The following is a 14,998-nucleotide window of genomic DNA, read 5'->3' as shown; positions in this document are numbered from 1 at the left end:
TCAGTGGTCTCTTTAAATAGGTGAAAAACAGGAAAGAACGTCCCAATGTTTACCTCATCCACCTCATTGAGGTGAGAGCTGGTAGTTACTAAAGTATTTTTGATTAGCCTCTAGGACTAGGTGTACTTCTGCATTAATCATTCATTTGATCCCACATAACCCTTGTTTACTCAATGGAGCAGTGGAGACTGGTGGGAGGAGCTATTGGATGACGGGCTCATAGTAATGGCTGGAATGGAAAAAATAGAATGGAGACCTCCCTGACCAAGGCCCTTCTCCCCCGATTACTCAGTTTGTCCAGGCAGCCAGTTCTAGGAAGAGTCTTGGTGGTTCCATACTTCTTCAATTTAAGAATGATGGAGGTCACTGTGTTCCTGGGGACCTTCAATGCTGAAGAAATGTTTTGGTACCCTTCCCCAGATCTGTGCCTCGACACAATCCTGTCTCGGAGCTCTACGGACAATTCCTTTGATCTCGTGGCTTGGTTTTTGCTCTGACATGCACTGTCAACTGTAGGACCTCACATAGACAGATATGTGCCTTCCCAAATCATGTCCAATCAATTGAATTTACCACAGGTGGACTCCAATCAAGTTGTAGAAACATCTCAAGGGTGATCAATGGAAACAGGTTGCACCTGAGCTCAATTTCGAGTCTCATAGCAAAGGGTCTGAATACTTAATTAAGTAAATAAGGTCATCTCCGTTTAAAAAATATATATTTACAAAAATAAAAATAAATGTTTTTGCTTTGTCATTATAGGTTATTGTGTGTAGATTGATGAGGGGGGGGAGAATTTAGTCCATTTTAGAGTAAGGCAAAACGTGGAAAAAGTCAAGGGGTCTGAATACTTTCCGAAGGCACTGTACGCAGTATTTCCAAAGACTATGAAAGAGGAGACTGAATATTACATCATAGTGGTTCTCATAATATTTCTATGGTTTGGAAAAAGGAAATTAAGGTTGTTAGAGATTAGCACTTAATCTTCTTTAGTAGAAACAAGGTAATTAGTGGATGTAGGCTACATATGGATTACACACAGATGCTATCAGGTCTTTTTAGCAATTGGTCAAAATTATTTTTAGTGAAAGGTTTAACCCAAAGACAGATTCTGCCAAGATGGGTGTGGTTATTGGTGCTCCCTCAGCCAGCTGGTTCAGATTCTGGCCAGGGGCCACAGTACCACACTAAAACATTAGCTGTATATATTACTCAAGGTTTTCATGCTCCTATTGTGGACAAGGAGGAAATGTGGCTTAAAATATTTTTTTTGTGGACAAGGTAGGGACAATGTTTATTATTTTATGTGTTATATCAATTTCTATTTTAATTTTTCTGACAGATGATAAGCATAGACAAATAAGCTTAGACATGTTTTTATGTTTAATCATATAAATAGTTTTCTATACACCAAGTGTGGATCCTGGGGTCATGTATACACCAAGTAGCAAACATTGTGGTTGGATGAACACCACATTTGGAGAAAAATCTACGCAAACACCATGACTATTCTGATTTAAAAGTCCTTAATGTCATTTTAGGTGACTTTATAAACGATCCATGGTTTTAGTGTATATTGGAAAAACATAGTTGCTATGATCATTTAAAGGGAGCAGGTAGTAGAATGCATAGGAGTGGATGAGGATGATGAGTAAATGGACTGGCTTAGTGAATGGTTCCAGCTTTTATTAAGAAATAACGTTTCATTTGAACAATGAAGACTCACCGGAACTCCAATCTGTCCATCACCACCATGAACCCCAACGTCTCCTTTCTCACCCTAAACGTAATAAAACAGAAGTATGATATTCGCATACTTGATATACTCTGAAATAGCTACTGTAACATGTGAAAATATCCATTGAGCTTTGAGACAGATGACCGCCTCAAGTTGGGGGGGTTTCCATACCCCGTCAGTGATGTTTAAAACTATCACTCTTAACAAAAAATGTAACAAAAAAAAAATATTCTAAATCCTCACTAACACAACATACACACTATTCATTTCCCAAGGTGAGTGTAGAGTGCAGCAGTAGAACAGAGTGCACGAGAGAAGAGACGCTCCTTCTCAAACACTCATACACCTCCAACATAGGTTTATGATATAAACCACAGACCACAGTACACGCTGCGGGGTCAGGTTTTCAATAATAAAGGAGGTAAAGCAGGGAAAGCTGTGGTTTTATAGGTCCTGACACACAGAGGGCGGCTTTTGAAGTGCTTTGCCTTCCTGAACATCTAACAGGCACACGTGCGACAAAGAGCCTATCATTAGCAACATAAGAGGTCTGTATGATCTTATAAAAAGACATGGTAAAACTGTAATGGCTGTAAATATTGAGGATGACAAGTGTTGATTATGGCTTTCAAAATGTGTAACCAACACAGTGTGGGAGATGTTATCCAGAAAAGGAGTTAGTATCTACTGTCAAACTTATTGAATGCTCTTCAGTTTTAGCCATGGTAACTACATCTCTGCAATAATGCATGTTCAATTACATAAAAGCTCAGGAATTAAAACTGCAGCCAAGGCATGAAATCAAGAAAAACCCTGTTATCAAAATCTCAAATTACATAGCACCCAAAAATGCTATAATGAATACTGTATACTATATCACAATTACTCATGTGATTCGCCAAATTACAAGACATTAGTTAAATTTTGTAAGACACTGGAATCCTATTTTGGAACACTCTTAGTAAAAAGGGTGTTGGTGTTGAATTGTGTTCTTGTCTTGTGTGTTTTAAATATAGCATTGATTACTGTACTCACATACAGAATGAACATGTTCTGAACAAGTTCACACAAGTCAGTCATCAAATGAACCTTTCATGTCAATACACGGAATCTATCTATTTTAATCTAAAATGTTGGTTATGCAAAATGAAAGTCTGCAAGACTGTTGAAAATGCTAAAGTGTATCACATCAATCACACATCATGGTCAAAACTTGATTGAGTATGATTCACTTACAGTGGGGAGAACAAGTATTTGATACACTGACGAATATGCAGGTTTTCCTAATTACAAAGCATGTAGAGGTCTGTAATTTTTATCATAGCTACACTTCAACTGTGAGAGACGGAATCTAAAACAAAAATCCAGAAAATCACATTGTATGAATTTTAAGTAATGCATTTGCATTTTATTGCATGACATAAGTATTTGATCACCTACCAACCAGTGAGAATTCCGGCTCTCACAGACCTGTTAGTTTTTCTTTAAGAAGCCCTCCTGTTCTCCACTCATTACCTGTATTAACTGCACTTGTTTGAACTCGTTACCTGTATAAAAAACACCTGTCCACACACTCAATCAAACAGACTACAACCTCTCCACAATGGCCAAGACCAAGGAGCTGTGGAAGGACATCAGGGTTAAATTGTAGACCTGCACAAGGCTGGGATGGGCTACAGGACAATAGGCAAGCAGCTTGGTGAGAAGGCAACAACTGTTGGCGCAATTATTAGAAAATGGAAGAAGTTCAAGGTGAAGATCAATCACCCTGGGTCTGGGGCTCCATGCAAGATCTCACCTCGCGGGGCATCGATGATCATGAAGAAGGTGATGGATCAGCCCAGAACTACACGGCAGGACCTGGTCAATGACCTGAAGAGAGCTGGGACCACAGTCTCAAAGAAAACCATTAGTAACACACTACGCCGTCATGGATTAAAATCCTGCAGCACACACAAGGTCCCCCTTCTCAAGCCAACGCATGTCCAAGCCCGTCTGAAGTTTGCCAACGACCATCTGGATGACCCAGAGGAGGAATTGGAGAAGGCCATGTGGTCTGATGAGACAAAAATAGATCTTTTTGGTCTAAACTCCACTCGCCGTGTTTGGAGGAAGAAGAAGGATGAGTACAACCCAGAGAACACCATCCCAACCGTGAAGCATGGAGGTGGAAACATCATTCTTTGGGGATGCTTTTCTGCAAAGGGGACAGGATGACGGCACCGTATTGAGGGGAGGATGGATGGGGCCATGTATCGCAAGATCTTGGCCAACAACCTCCTTCCCTCAGTAAGAGCATTGAAGATGGGTCGTGGCTGGGTCTTCCAGCATGACAACGACCCGAAACACACAGCCAGGGCAACTAAGGAGTGGCTCCGTAAGAAGCATCTCAAGGTCCTGGAGTGGCCTAGCCAGTCTCCAGACCTGAACCCAATAGAAAATCTTTGGAGGGAGCTGAAAGTCCGTGTTGCCCAGCGACAGCCCCGAAACCTGAAGGATCTGGAGAAGGTCTGTATGGAGGAGTGGGCCAAAATCCCTGCTGCAGTGTGTGCAAACCTGGTCAAGAACTACAGGAAACGTATGATCTCTGTAGTTGCAAACAAAGGTTTCCGTACCAAATATTATGTTCTGCTTTTCTGATGTATCAAATACAGTACTTATGTCATGCAATAAAATGCAAATTAATGACTTAAAAATCATACAATGTGATTTGTAAGTAGGAAAACCTGCAAAATCGGCAGTGTATCAAATACTTGTTCTCCCCACTGTAGGTACTCCTTCCAAGATTTCTAATCTCTTCAAAGTATTGTGATTTTTCATGCACAGGAAGGAACAATGTTTCTCCCCGTGTGGAACGAAGCATTCTATTTGACATGGATGTTTAGGCAAGATTGTGCAAAAATGAGTATTCTTCTCTTGCTTTTGAGGCTGTGCCTTACTCTAAAGCAGGGCTCTCTAGCCATGTTCCTGGAGAGCTAGCCTCTTGTAGGTTTTCAATCTAACCCTAATCTAGCGCACTTGATTCCATTATATTAACCAGATACTCCAGTGACCGCTCTATCAATTTAAACAAATATCTTCAAAAATGGAAAGCAGTCGGGAGGAGGCAAGACCATTCTAGCAAATGAGAGGGCAGAGACGCGTGTGAACAACAGGCACAACTCCAATATAAAGTGTTTTTTCTCAAAGTTGCCAGGATGTCACGTGACCTACTTATATCAGTACATTCATAACAACCTAAGCATTACGAAACATCTATTCAATCAAATAAGCCACACGTAGCAAATAAACCATTACATTTTTTGTTAACCAAAGTCAACACTCTCATTGAACTCCGTACAAAACCTCCTTAAGTGAAACAAACAAAAAAACTGCACCTGCTAGAGAAAACATATTTTGGGCCCAGTTATCCCTCACGCCTTGCCTCTTCCTCTCTGCTGATTCTAATAATTCGCTGGTTGATAATCTGAATCATGTTAGTTACAACTGAGGTTGGATTGAAAGCCTACAGGAGGGCCAGCTCTCCAGTGACAGGATTTTAGAGTAAGGCACAGCCTCAAAAGCAAGAGCAGAAAACCCATCTTTGCACAATCTTGCTTCATTCTACATACGGCGGAACATGGTTCCTTCCCGTGCATGAAAAATCACAAGGACCTCACACCAAGCTGTTTTCTGAATTACAACAGGAATCCTTTGTAACTTAAAACTATGACATTATTTCCACACAACCATTTTTACTCATCTAGGATAGCAATTACCCAAAACTTTATGAGACTTCATCTGACATGTAACTTTCATTCAAGTTTCACATGGAATTGTATGCAAGCGTCTCAAAACATTCCTGTGCATTTTGATCCAAGTGTAGCCTGGTACTGATAGACTTTTTTTCCTATTGTTGTCAATGCAAGTACGCTGGCTGGTTAAACCAAACCTCTCCGACATCTAAAGTATGGTGTGTCTGGTTTTTACAGCTGCTGTGTCCTGTGAGCTTCAGGGCCGTGATTACAGAGTGCAGCAGCCAAGCCCGCTGCAGAGCCATGCCGCACTGTGAAAACCCAACCCAATGAACAGGCTTTCATCTGGGCCACCACATCAAACCAGTCGGTTAGCTGATCATGCACTGGATCCAGACCAGCAGGCTAGAACTGGGGGTGGGACTGGGGATGGGGAGCTGGGCTGGAAAAGCTGGGGTTTTGCTTGAAGAATTATTTGGGGACCTTGGCTTCTAATCCAAAATGAGAGGGAAGGTTGGGAAAAAAATGTATATAAAAAAATACATATTTAGGACACATTTAGCTGATAATAAGCCAAGGAGTTCCAAAAAAAGTATTTATTCAATGAATTTGAGCGAGAGGATGACCATTAGCCATGACAGTGACTCACTGCAATTACAAACTACACTCAAAATAATATGTCACTCCACCAAGATAAATATTATCTGTGTACAGAAGATTTTTACAGTTAAATCAAATGGTGGCATCCCTGGTGTTTTACAATTTCAGCAAACCAGTTTGAGGTTATACTTGTACTTTTCATGGTTACAGTGCGCAAATGTCACATCCCTCACAAAACCGTTCCTTCTCCAATTGCAAGACGACACAAACATCTTACTAAGCCAAGACCTTTATCAAAGCTACTTTACGGGTAAGTGTGCATAGTTTAATAAGCCGGTAAATGGTAGGGTGTCACTAATTTACACCACTCCAAAAGGAAGGGACATGTTCCCTGGGCGATAAACAGATGCTGGGGCAGATGCAGAGCTCTGAAAATAGATTGCAGGAACAGAAGCCACGCTCCGCTCTGCAGCGCTCACCCCTCATTATAGAACACCAAACTCACGTCAGGCAGCGAGCCAGGTTACACATACTACTACTGGAAGCTGAAACGATCCTTTGTGTCCCTGGATCTCCTAGATCCACTACAGATCCAGCGCACACACCACAAAGTTCCCTCAGGAAAAATAAACCTTTTAAGTCTAAGGCTAGTTTACTAGGTACTGATGGGCATATGAGTATTCATTGAATATAGCCTGCATTACAGTATGTAGTTGAAAGCATCATCAGTTCAACATCTAATTAAACACAGGGTTATAGGGTTTAGCTAAAAAAAGTAATTATCCACAAATGGGGTAATGAAATTATCCTCATTCATTAAAAAAATACAAAATAACTGAACACATATACAGTTAAAATCTGGGTAACCTGCTTCCTGTTCTTCCCAACCAAAGCAAAGAACATCAAATATACTTTAGTCAATGTTTACAAGTGAACTAACAATGTTCCTACCTCCCGCACGCACCACCTCAACTCTAGAAATAGCTTATGCAGACTTTCCGCCACCTAGACTAGCTTGTGGAAGTGTCTTTATATAGAACTCTGAGTGAAACTCTAACATTTCAAACCTCCTCCTATGGAACCACCAACTCCATAGGAAAAGGAAAGATTAACCACAAATATTCCCTCTGAACCCTCCCCCCCAAAAAACACAGATATCATCTCTAACAAGATGTCACATAGCTCGCAGTCCCTTGCATGTCACATCTGCCATCGCCTACAGACTATTCCATGTCACTTGTTTATGAAGGAATGTGAAATGAAATCTCAGCTCACCTTCACTCCAGCTGGTCCAACAAAACCATCCTTTCCTACTGGCCCTGTGTCCCCCTGCACAGAACACAACATCATTTCAGTTATAAAATGCTGTATAGTAACCCTGGACTTCCCTCTGACCAACAAGCAAACTGATACTGTACTGTTGTCATAGGATGTTTTGTTGTACAGAATAGTGTTGGGCCAACATGATTAAATCAAATATTGTGAAAAACTGTTCCTTTTTATACGTTAGGGTGTTGTGTTGAAAATGAAAATATGTTGAAAATGAAGTCTAAATGAATCAACTAAGCTTTATTTTTTTCGCCATACTGAGGTTATTTAATGAGAATGTGACTTTAATATAAAAATAAGCATAAAAATTGCAGTCTGGAAGTATCTAATCATTAACGGTGCAAAGTTATTAACAACGGATATCACAATATATTGTAGAAGAGGTCTCCTTAGATATCGCCCAACCCTAGTACAGGATAAATAGCACTTCTCATACAGCGATGAAGAAAATGCTGTTGAATACCAGACAGTTCCACACCTTACACAGATATGAACATGAAGGTCAACATACATAATAGGTGTATACAAGCTTACATGTGGTCCATGCTCCCCTGGTGGTCCCTGAGCTCCTGCTTCACCTGGACTTCCCTGTACATATGAAAATGTTGGAGAAAAAATGTCTGCATTAAAGAGTCAACAAAATATAGCACCACATTCAATTGCCATAAAATATTTCTGACAAAGTTTGTCTCTTACCTTTTCTCCTGGAATTCCTGTGGCCTCCAATTGAAGTTGTCTCTCAGGTCCCTACAATGGAAACAGTCTTTTAAAACCCTTGTCTATTGGCACCGCCACCATTATATGGTCTTTAAGACCTGACTCCCTCGGAGTATGTAGTGTGTTATTAACGTAGTCTGAGAATACGTCTATCGTCTACAAACACTAAATTAAACTGGATATTGGCATTTTGTTTTCATCATTCATGTCTACACTACTTGCACCTGCTTAGTAGTCTGCCTATTATGCTGGGCTGCTCCCACAGCCGTGTGTGTGTGTGTGTGTCTCTCTATAATTACACTTTATTAAAGGGTCATGACTCACTGTAGGTCCTGGAGGGCCAGGTCTGCCTTCAAGGCCTGGTGCTCCCGTGTCACCCTGCAGCCAGGATGAATCAGCTCAATCACAAAGACATGACCTCAATTCAAAACTACAGTAACATAAAGGCCCGGGGCCTTTAGATCTAATAGCGAGATCAAATCAAATTCTATTTGTCACATACACATGGTTAGCAGATGTTAATGTGAGTGTAGAGAAATGCTTGTGCTTCTAGTTCCAATCATGCAGTAATATCTAACAAGTAATCTAACCTAACATGATGAGCCATACAAAGAACTATGTGATATGACAATGATTTGTTACAGTATATTGTGAACCTATCTCATGATGCTTACTTTGGCCCCATTGAGTCCTGCTTCGCCCTTATGCCCTGGTATGCCCGCTTCGCCCTAAGTTGAATAATGAAACCAACATTACAAACACAGTGGCAGTAAGTATAATCAGCAAAATGCAGAAATTGTAGTGACATATATTTCACTCACATTGTTCCCATTCTTCCCAAGTTCTCCTGCCATTCCACGTTCACCTGACTTCCCCTTCACGAAGAAAATTAGCAACAATTCATCAGAATCACCATACTGTATGATTGATCCTCATGTTTTGAAATGAGATATATTTAAGATAGATAGCCAGTACTCACAGGCTTACCGTCAGGACCAGGTGGCCCCTCCCTCCCTTTCTCACCTCGGAAGCCCTACAGGGTTCAAACAGACAAGCTATGAACTAGAGATTTACATATAGTCATCCATCTGATGGAGTTGGCATTTTGTTCTGTACAGCTGTTTTGTCATAAATCTCTCAATCAATTTATGATTGAATTATTTATGATTGAATTATCACCATAGGCCCAGGAAGACCAGGAGGCCCAGGTTTCCCCAGAGGGCAGTTACAGCTCTCCACTGCTGCAGGTTGTCTGTCCAGAGGACACTGGGAGCAGAAAACTATTTAATATAACAGGAACAACCCAACAAGTCTACAAATGTAATGTAATAATTACAATGTAATGTAAAGACAGACAACCAACAAACATACTCACCCTGTCATCCTCCTGTATAGAAATAAATAGAGAACGATAATGATATGAAGATGAAATTATCTTTGCCCACCCGCCTTCAATAGAAACCTTCAGTGACATGTGGAAGTAAATTATGAGTCTCGTAGTTACAGTATCATTACACTCACCACAGAGTATATTTCACACGCTGTCTCTTTCTCACTTTGCTCTGGATCGCAGTAAAGCCTCAGTTTTTGTATCTCAATCTAAAGAAGGATTACAAGACAAACATAGTCATGTTACTGTGTCATTATAGTAAAAAAAGTTCATCTAAATATAGAAACTCCCTTAAAATGAAAGCAAACCATTATTTGTACATTTTTGGTTGTTGCATTTCTTTAAGTTTGCACAACACCCATTGTTACTCACAGGAACAGTTGCTTCCATCTTGACCTTCTTGGCGACCTGTATCTTTCCTTTGATGTAGATGGGAAATACAGGTTCTAGTAGCTGCTCCTCTATCTGCATGTCGTCCAGGTAACAGATGATACGTCTGGGTTTAACAAGCAGCTTCAACTGGTGCCACTCTGAGTCAAAGAGTCTCTGTAGAAAAAGTTAAACTTGCTGAGTAGGTAACTACCATTTCAAAACATAAAGAACTGGTTTCCCCAGACACATTTAACATGCGTTTTAGTCCAGCACTAGGATTAATATGTGTCCAGGAAACCAGTCCAAAGTTGTTGGGGGTCGTTATGTCAGTGTGTTTCTATAGACCTTAATTCCTCTGTCATTGAAAATGACACACTGTTCTTTCTTGTTGACACTGGTGGTTGTGCTGGTGAAGATGACAGACTTCTCCAGTCCATTGAGGGTCACAGCGAACTGTTTCAGCCCGTCCTGAGAGAGCACTCTGATCAGGTCCAACTTCAAATGGTTGGTGGGGCTCTTCAGGCGTAGAGTGGCCACAAACACATAGGAGGGAGGCAGACCCTCAGGGAAGATGGCCCTGGAGGATCAATAAAAATGGGTCATACTGTATGTAGAAGTGTGTTACAGAAATCTCATGTGAGCTCTAAGGAGTTTACTGTCAGAGTGTGTGTGTGTGTGTGTGTGTGTGTGTGTGTGTGTGTGTGTGTGTGTGTGTGTGTGTGTGTGTGTGTGTGTGTGTGTGTGTGTAAACGGTCGGTCCCCCTACCTGGTGCTGTCGGTGAGGTCCAGTCGGGGGCTAAGCAAGTAGGAAGTCTCTGACATCAGCGAGCCCTGGACTTTCTTTGCTTTCATGTCGATCTGCATTCTGGACAGCAGCTCAAATCCCTTTACATTGGCTGTTCCAGGGATCTGCATTGGGCACACAGACTCTGAGAGAGAGACAGACAGACATAGAGAGCAAGTCAGTTTAGACCACAGTTATTTCATCTTGGAGGTTTATGACACATGCACTGTGTATTATGGAAATGTCTCAAAATAAGCTATCTAAGCTATCATTAGCCTCAGGATCCCAGACTCACCCTCACACAGCTTCTGCTCCATGGCGTCTCGGATGTTAGCGATAGAGCTGTAGTCCTCAGCATAGAGAACATATGTAGAGGGGGGATTGTTGGCCATGGACACCAGTTCGGAGTTGGTGATCTCGTTGCCCACGCCCACAGTGAACAGGATAATATTCTGGGCCTTGGCTTCCACGGCCGCGTCCACCACGTCGTCCTGGCTACGGCCATCTGTCAGCACCACAGCAATGCGGTTCCTGGCAGGCTGTGTGCGGTTGGAGGACGGGAAGACGTGCTGCGTGGCAAATTTGATGGCCCTGCCCGTCTGGGTGTTGCCCCCCAGGTACCCGATGGTGTTGATGGCACTGACCAGTTCCTGGCTGCTCAGGTGTTTGCCCAGCGGAATCTCCAGACGGGGCGTGTCGCTGTATTGGACCACGCCCACCTGGGTATGACGGGAGCTCACGTCAAAGCCTCTGGTGATATTGACCAGCCATCGTTTGGCCAAGTCAAAGTCTGGAGTGCCCACGCTGGAGGAACCGTCGATTATGTAAACCAGGTCGTTTGATGCTGTGCTACAGCCTGGAATCAAGGAAAGAAGAAATCTTACCCACCTCGCTGGCTAATGACATCAAAACCAGTCTTTATAAATCTGCATTAATATGACAATATTGACATTATAGGCCTGTGTACAGTAGTAATATTAGTTAGAAATTGCAGGCACAATGTTAATCATTATCATTAAATGCAATACATAAAAATGTATTTACCCGCTTGAACGTCAACATCTTCCACTAAATGATCTCCCCTCAGATGTGGAAGGAACATCCATGTTAATACGGATCCTAATATCCATTTCTTCATTGTTGATCAACAGGATACAAACTAAATGGCAAAATACATATTTTAGTAAATATGTAATAAGCTAGCAAAACATGATTAAGCCAATAATAGCAAAACATGTAAAAAAATGACTTTCAAAGTCCTATGCGATAAATTAATGTTGTACCCAAAACTGCACATTATTTGTACATGTTTTGCAGGAATATCGATTTGACTTTTGCCCATTACTCCAGTACATTTTTAAGAGAAACTTTAACAATTGTTAAGACAGTTATCTTACCTTCACTCTTTACTCATCAGCTGTCAATATACCACTCATCAATGTAAATGCAAACAGTCCTGCAGTAACACAGCGCGTCTAGATTTACTGAAACAGGCTACTTACTCCCTGCTGTACAAGATGACAGGCTGTAACATAGCTAGCAGACATGAATAGATGTTCCTGGAAGCCTTTTTATACCAAACCAAACTGTGACGTGGACCTGAGACTTCTCAATGAGAACCTAGTGGCTTTGGGTTGGGATGTGGATTATAGGGGAGTGGTTACACCCAGCCTCTGAAGCATGCTTGTCTGCAGCCACCTGAGAGAGGTACTGTAGCGTCAAATCTGTTGCTGAAATCATATGCTGCTTTATAGGTCAAATATACTTTCTTGTTTATCTGGTTCCATTTTGTGGAGCAGACGGTCAAAAGCCCTTGCTGCTCAATCCAAAGCTCCCATTGTACATTGTGGTAGTTTAGCAGACACTCTTATCCAGAACGACTTGGAAATGTTTTTTGGGGGATTCAGTTCATTTGCATGGCAAAGAGGGACTTTGGAATTAATTGAAATTCATCTGATCACTCTTCATAACATTCTGGAGTATATGCAAATTGCCATCATACAAACTGAGGCAGCAGACTTGGTGAAAATTAATATTTGTGTCATTCTCAAAACTTTTGGCCAAGACTGTACATATGGACGAGCAATGTCAGAGCAATACGGACTAAGATACAGTATACTAGTATAGAAAACAGTATATACACATGAGATGAGTAATGCCAGTATGTAAACATTAAGTGACTAAGATACAGTACACTAGTATAGAAAACAGTATATACACATGAGATGAGTAATGCCAGTATGTAAACATTAAGTGACTAAGATACAGTAGAATAGTATAGAATACAGCATATACATATGAGTTGAGTAATGCCAGATATGTAAACATTATTAAAGTGAGTAGTGTTCCATTCCTTAAAGTGGCATGTGATTCTTAGTCTATACCAATTGATCACATTTTGGCTGAAATTTGTGAGTTACCTGGTAGTGTTTCATAACGCATTTATTCAAGACAAGAGTAGGTCTATACAGTGTTTGGTGTAATCTACTGAAGCAAACTACAGGGCCTGGTGGATTGTAATGAAATACTGCCATCTGTCGACAAAGATAAGAAAACTCATACAGAATAATACAACCCAATTTATTTACATGACCTTTATCTGAGATATTGAATGTGAAAACTACATTGTGAGCAATATTGTGTGAATATATTTCAGTGAACTGCGCGTTTAACAGTTTCATGCCACATATAGCAAATATAATTAAATCAAATGTTATAGAACGGAATAATAATGTATTGAAACATTTATTTAAAAAAACATGTTGTTAGCGTTCATGAGCGAATATAACTCGGGTGCAATGAGTTATCACCATTATCACCACCCGATGTCCTGCTAGATGAAGTTAGGACCCAGCAGCAGCTAATGAAAGTTGGGAGGGGTCAGCGATGCAATTTCAAGTGGTATAGTCATGAGCGCTCGTAAATATTACCGTTCTCCTAACAGCAGGATATTGTTGGCAGCACGATCGCTGATTTTTGTTAAAACATTTTTGTTTGCAGAGTCCCCCTGCAAAGACATGCTAGACTGGCAATATCAAATTTATTTTTGTACATTCTAAAGAAATGCTGATATAAATAATAATTTTTATATTGTATGTCAAATTACCCATTTATTTGTTCAAAGGTGATTGCAACCACCTTTGAAAAACGTCATTGATAATTTGATATTGTATTAATTTATACCAGAATTTCTTTAGAAAGTTTACACCAATACTGGTATGTTGCTATATTTAAATAAATATACTTTTAATAAAATACAATTATATGTAATTGAAATAACTCAATAGAGCCTGCAAAACTTAAATGAGTCACTTGTGCTGGGCATTGGGTTTAATACAATGTGCTGGTGACTCATTACTCCACCCACTCCATTCACTGCAATAGAATGTATATGGAATTACATATTTGTTTATAGAGAAAAATAATAATTCTTTGCAGAGGTAAAAGTGGGGTTGGGAATAATCAGTAGTATGGTCTGTAGAGTCCATATATGGTTTTATTTCTTGGGCAACTGATGTCTAAATAGCCAGCAGTACTTTTCACTCCACTCATTCCATTGGTCCCATAGTGTATTGCATTGGGACCAATGGTATGGCTGGAGTAGAAAGTGCTGCTGGGTATTTAGACCTCAGTCCCCCAAGAAATGACACCATCTATAGATTCCATAGACCCAACTGAGGGATCCCAACCCCACTTTTACCTCGGCACATAGAATTGTTTTTCTCTATAAGCCAATATGTAATTTATAGGCCTATAATGTATTGCATTGCAGTGAATGGAACTGGTGGAGGAGAAAGTGCTATTGGGCATTTAGACCTCAGTCCCCCAAGTAATAACACCACATATAGATTCTACAGATCCTACGGAGTATTTCCAACCCCACTTTTACCTCAGCACATAGAATAGTTCTCTCTACAGCCCAATGTTGTGAACATAACAATATGAACATTGTATTTTCGATAGTGATCTTAAATGTTTTTAGAAGCATATTTGTAAATGCTTCCATAAAGTCATTATTGCATTTGCTTATAAGCACAATAAAAACAGACATTGATAAAAATGTAATATATTTTGAATTGCACTTTACAAAAATATAAATGCAATATATAATGTGCTGGCTCCATGTTTCATGAGCTGAAATAAAAATATCCCAGAAATGTTCCATACGCACAAAAAGGTGACTTCCCTCAAATTGTATGGACAAATTTGTTTACATCCCTGTTAGTGAGCATTTTATCCTTTGTTAAGATAATCCATCCAGCTGACAGTCTGGCATATCAAGAAGCTGATTAAACAGCATGATCATTACACAGGTGCACCTTGTGCTGGGTACA

At 40.4% G+C, this 14,998-nt stretch overlaps 1 protein-coding gene across 1 annotated transcript in view; it reads right to left on the bottom strand.

Moving 5' to 3' along the window:
* si:ch211-106n13.3 (vWFA and Collagen domain-containing protein) overlaps nt 1-12,188 on the bottom strand; it is a 28,466-nt gene extending 16,278 nt beyond the window's left edge. The window contains exons 1-17 of the mRNA XM_029642713.2: nt 12,062-12,188; nt 11,709-11,823; nt 10,960-11,520; nt 10,647-10,809; nt 10,226-10,457; nt 9,881-10,054; nt 9,640-9,717; nt 9,494-9,505; nt 9,298-9,384; nt 9,098-9,151; nt 8,940-8,993; nt 8,793-8,846; nt 8,443-8,496; nt 8,098-8,148; nt 7,936-7,989; nt 7,348-7,401; nt 1,727-1,780 (exon numbers count right to left, since the gene is read on the bottom strand). Of these exons, the coding sequence (XP_029498573.2) occupies nt 1,727-1,780; nt 7,348-7,401; nt 7,936-7,989; nt 8,098-8,148; nt 8,443-8,496; nt 8,793-8,846; nt 8,940-8,993; nt 9,098-9,151; nt 9,298-9,384; nt 9,494-9,505; nt 9,640-9,717; nt 9,881-10,054; nt 10,226-10,457; nt 10,647-10,809; nt 10,960-11,520; nt 11,709-11,802 (1,830 nt within the window). The 5' untranslated portion in view covers nt 11,803-11,823; nt 12,062-12,188. The remainder of the gene's footprint in view (nt 1-1,726; nt 1,781-7,347; nt 7,402-7,935; nt 7,990-8,097; nt 8,149-8,442; nt 8,497-8,792; nt 8,847-8,939; nt 8,994-9,097; nt 9,152-9,297; nt 9,385-9,493; nt 9,506-9,639; nt 9,718-9,880; nt 10,055-10,225; nt 10,458-10,646; nt 10,810-10,959; nt 11,521-11,708; nt 11,824-12,061) is intronic.
* Nucleotides 12,189-14,998: the final 2,810 nt, after the last annotated feature.

This window comes from Oncorhynchus nerka, linkage group LG9b (assembly GCF_034236695.1).
Source record: "Oncorhynchus nerka isolate Pitt River linkage group LG9b, Oner_Uvic_2.0, whole genome shotgun sequence".
Classification (NCBI taxonomy): Eukaryota; Metazoa; Chordata; class Actinopteri; order Salmoniformes; family Salmonidae; genus Oncorhynchus; species Oncorhynchus nerka.
This window is presented reverse-complemented; position numbering and strand designations above follow the sequence as displayed.